The sequence below is a fragment of the Apium graveolens genome, chromosome 10 (genome assembly GCF_009905375.1).
Source record: "Apium graveolens cultivar Ventura chromosome 10, ASM990537v1, whole genome shotgun sequence".
Lineage (NCBI taxonomy): Eukaryota > Viridiplantae > Streptophyta > Magnoliopsida > Apiales > Apiaceae > Apium > Apium graveolens.
Genome location: NC_133656.1, coordinates 200,695,415 through 200,700,501, shown reverse-complemented (window position 1 = coordinate 200,700,501; position 5,087 = coordinate 200,695,415). Strand labels below are relative to the sequence as shown.

Here is a 5,087-nt window from a genome sequence, read left to right as displayed (position 1 = left end):
TAACACCATTTTCTTGAGAAGGATATATATAACTAGCTCTACAAATAGTTTAATGTATAAATATCCCTCTATATAGTAGTAACATTTATATGTAGCATAGTACATATATACTTCAAAATTTATACTCATAACAGAAAAAAGATTAGCAAAACAAGATAGGGTGTAACTTCCAACTTGAGTTATAATGAACCCCATATTAATTCATTTTTTTAACTTAAGACAGTCAATAATAATAATATAAGACTAACTAGAATGAAAATAAATGTTACTCCCTCCCCAGTTTCAAATTAATGATCTATTTGTGGTTGATCTAACTTTGATAGTAAATTAAAAATTATTATAACTTTATTACCTATTAAAAGTATATTACATGTATTTTCTAATATTATAACTTTTATAATTATTTTTCAATTCTATAACTATATTTCGTCAATTTTAATGTACAACAAGACAAATAAATAGAAATGGATGGTTCTAAATACAATACAGAATCATCAGACATGTATATTATGCTAATGGGTAGTAGCTACTAAAAAATATCATTAATTTTAATAATTTTTTTCTAAAAATGAAGTTGCTTTTTTTTGGCTTCTAGAAGTTGAAGTTGCATCATATTTGATACTGGAAAAGTTTACAAACTCTTGATCTCAAGATCACATTTTGACTTACATTTTCTTGAATTATAATATATGTTCCCCATCAATTTTGACTGATCAACATGATCCGGTTGAAAAATAATTTAACAAGGTGTAAGGAAACACCTGGGGGAACTAAAAATATTAGATATGTTGTGAACTCTCAGTAAAACAATAAACCAATGGCATGAAAGGTATAGAGATAAAAACAACTCTATCAACACAAAACAAAAATGCCAGTCTAATCATTCATAACAACGGGAAGTAAGGGAAATTCAGCACCGGTTTGATAGTAACATAAAAAACATTCTAAACATGCACATAGGGTTTGGTTCATGTAGCTGAACAAATAAGAAATCAGACTCTAGCCGCAGCCTCTTTCATAGTCGCAGCAGGATGGCAGCCTGTATCTGCATTGGTTTAATTAATTTAAAAAAATAATAATTTTACAGTAATAATATATATTCAGTTTCAATTGACAAAATATTATTAGTTTTTCTTTATTTTGATATTGATACCTTTTTAGCTACACGGCGGCTGCTGGCAGGAGGGCTTTCCGCTTTCATCCTCAGGAGCTTCATCAGAAGTTGACCTAGGTAATTAGGTAATTAAGTAAAGAGAAAAAATATTGGATACATCTAATTTCATCCTTCCATTTTTTTAGAACATCTAATTTTTACAAGGGTTTCAAGAATAGCATATAAAATTAAACTTTATAATTTATGCTATAAGATTCATAAAGATAAAAAGTTTTTTTTTTAAAATCATGTTTTTTTTTGTTTTTTTATTCCAGATTAAAGTTTATAATTTATGCCAACACATATGATTCATAAAAAGAATAAAACTTTCCCACAATATTGACATAATTTTATTTTTTTTAGAAATGGAGGAAGTAAGAGTATATTTTTATATAAAAATAAGATGGAACATTAATTGATATAAAAGGGGAGATTAAAATTTGCTAGGCAGGGAACCAAAATAAAAACAAACTTACTCTTGATGTTGTGTAGGTAGGACCCAGTTGTTATCCCATACCCAGTGCATCCTAAGTTCAGACCCAGAAAATTGTCTTATTGTCCAATTTGATTCCATAAATACAGTGAATTTTTCAATGGAGTCGTGCACAGTTAATATAAGAGCTTCCCACCACCCGCCATCTTCTTTAACATTGACTTTCATTCCTTCAAAGAACCTGACTCCTGGGTGATCTGGTGGAGGAATGGGCCGAACCCTTTCCAGATCTACAAATCGTATAAGTGGTCCATTCGTGTCAGGATCGGAGAGGTTCTGTAATTTGACTTGTATTTTTTGTGTACACAGACGGAGAACTGTGGCTTTGTACCAGGATTTACTAAAACGGGGATGGTCTAAGGAGACCTCCACCCATGATCCTCTACTGATCAGTACCTGGTTTGCTGTTAATTCCGCCATTGTGTAAGAATGTTGGGATTGAGAGAAAGGAGAGAAAGAATAGAGAGTGGAAGATGGTATAAGATGGAGAGAGAATATCTAATGTAATATTTAATATGTCAGATACAAATAAAATTAATAAAATTTGAAACAATAATATCAAAGATATTGTTCCAAATTTTGGAATCCCAAATAATTCCAAGAATGTTTGGCTTTTGTTGATTTATAGCTGGGTCCCATATTTTGATAGGACGAGTTAATTAATTTTAGAATCTCGAACATTTTGATTTTTAGATTGAGGATTTGTGGACTTGATAATATCTATAACATATTAATTACAAAGATTTAAAATTCAAATCACATATATACAAATTGAATTAAAATAAACTCCTATAATTAACAAATATTTAGCTTTTAAAATTATAATATATATATAGGAAATTTTATAAGGACGACTTGAGACCTTGTAGACCATATATGTTCTGCAATCAAAAAACTATTAAATATATTATTTTTCAAAGTATATTTTACGAGTATGACTAATTAATTAAAATTATTGAAAATCGTTTAAGTTTAATCAGTCAAATATGTGTATATGTTCTGCAAACTGAACAAATGTTCAGCAACCTTAACATGTTTTACAGAATAAAATATTTTTGTAATATTTTACATGCATTACATATATAATTTTCAAGATTTTAAATAAAATAAGGATATTTGTAGAGTATGATTGGCAAAATAATATGTTTTGCAATATTTTTATGTAATATTACTTATAGAACGCCTTCGATGTCTCCAAAAAAAACTGGTCTCCAGAGAACTTAGAAAGAATGCCCAAAATATACCACTTTCCAGTTTCAAGTGCCCAGAATACCCACCGGCAAAAAGACTACCCAAAATATCGACGAACTGCGCATTCTACAGATGCGTATTCCTTTTTTTATTTTTGCAAAGAATACGTCTGTTTACGTATTCGGGGGTAAAATGGGCACTTCCTCCCGCCAAATGGTATTTTGGACACCAAGCCACCAAATGGTGGGTATTTTGGTTTTTTATCTATTTCTGGTGGGGATCGTTAATTCTCTCATCTTTTGAACCTATTTGTTTCAGATCCAAAATTAAAATGACCCCCCTAAATTCTTCACGGTAGAACTTATCTCTCTCTCCATATATAATATAGAAAAGTTCTATGGAGACCATATTTTTATTGGATACCTCGGAGACCACCCGTGTTCAGCAGTCAAAATACTATAAAATATATTATTTTGTGAAGTATGTTCTACGAATATCACTAATTAATTAAAATTGTTAAAGATTATTTAAGTTTAATAAGTATAATGTGTATGTTCTGCTATTTGAACAAATATTCTGCAAACTATTTTGTAGAATAAAATATTTTGTAATGTTCTACATGCACTACATGCATGATGTTTAAGTTTTTGAAAATAAATAATGATCTTTGTAGAACATAATTCATAAAATAATATATTTTGCAATGTTTTTATGCAAGATTTTAGTTACATAATATATATATATATATATATAATTGATAAAAAAACTGCAAAGTCTATTATTTAAAACAAAATCAATGAAAATCACTATTTAAAAATTATGGTGTGTATAATTAAAATGCCTACAAAATTGAAATTGAAGCTTAAATTGTAATTTTTTGAAACATATTTATCAGTCCCATATATAAAATTTAATATATATACGTAAATTTGAATCATATTAAGTGTAATTTTTTTAGCCTAAATAATAAGTTTGTGTCTCTATTAGCCAAAATAAATTTTAGTATCACATATGGTTTAACAATTTAACGAGGGTTACGACTTAGAGACTCACTTTTTATTTATAGTTTTTTGCGTAAAGATGATGTACTACGACCCATTTTATCATTTTATATAACGAAACATATTGATTATGAATAGCTGCAACTATAAAATAAACGATACGGACACATAAATTTAATTTAATATTTAAATCTAATATTTTGATACACGTAATTACATAAACACGAATATTCATGATAAATTTAATATTGCATATGATAAGTTTAAAATAAAATTAATACTTTTAACTTCTATATGAATATTAATGTAGTTTGTTCAATTATGTTTGATCAATGGTAAATTTCATCAATGTACATAACATCATCGGTATATTTGAGATCACTTTCACTTTGTATTATCTCTTCCAAACTTATTTTTAATTTCATTCTAGAATATAAGCCATCTACGATATTGTTTTACAAAACACCCATCGTTGTAAATATTAACCAAATTTTAAATATAATAATCAACTCAAGATGTCCTCCATCGTTGTATAAACTATCATTATAAAGTTGCAAATGAAGTATTAGTTAGTATCGATAAGATATACTCCCTCTGTCCCAATAAATTCTTAACATTAGAAAAAGAGTGTTTGACACGTATTTTAAGTCTATTATCTGTTATAGTTACATAAGATATTTTAAAACTTTTCTCGTTGAAATAAAAATTAAATGTTCAAATTTTTATTCAAAGAAAAGAAAATATTAAAAATAAGTAATGAAACTATATTAGATAAAAGCCTTAAAATGTGTGTTGAGCTCTCCATTTCAAATGTTAAGAATCTATTGGGACGAAGGGAGTATAATCTTTTAAATAAATGATTTATTGATTTGGTCGTGATATCTGTCCTCACGTATTTGTAAATAATACAATAAAGCATTTTCATAATGTCGAATCGGGAGGAAAAGACCTAAAATCGTTAAGAAATGAAACATGTCCTATCAGCCCGTATAATATATCCTAAAAGCCCACTTTCCCTCCCCACCACGCAGTAAAAAATTCATGACTCAAAAATGATACTCCGTGGAAAATATTACGTGACAGTCAACGTGGCGACATGGATAGCCACATGGCATGATTCCACTTCCTAACTTGGTTGTCTACGTAGAGTGAGTTTGGTCCACGTATATTGTCACGTCATAGATGAGGTTGACACTGACGGGTCATTACATGTCGGTTAGAAGTAGAAAATAATTATGCCAGTAGGAAA

General features: G+C 28.6%; 1 protein-coding gene across 1 annotated transcript; it reads right to left on the bottom strand.

Annotated features, from left to right (window-relative positions):
- Positions 1-1,625: 1,625 nt before the first annotated feature.
- Positions 1,626-2,066, bottom strand: LOC141691628 (DUF724 domain-containing protein 6-like). The gene has a single exon (XM_074496395.1). It carries the CDS (start codon positions 2,064-2,066, stop codon positions 1,626-1,628), a length of 441 nt encoding a protein of 146 aa, XP_074352496.1.
- Between the last annotated feature and the right edge of the window lie 3,021 nt (positions 2,067-5,087).

Bases quoted from the DNA above. Each gene is read 5' to 3' on its own strand.
- LOC141691628 (XM_074496395.1), bottom strand. From the start codon at position 2,066: ATGGCGGAATTAACAGCAAACCAGGTACTGATCAGTAGAGGATCATGG.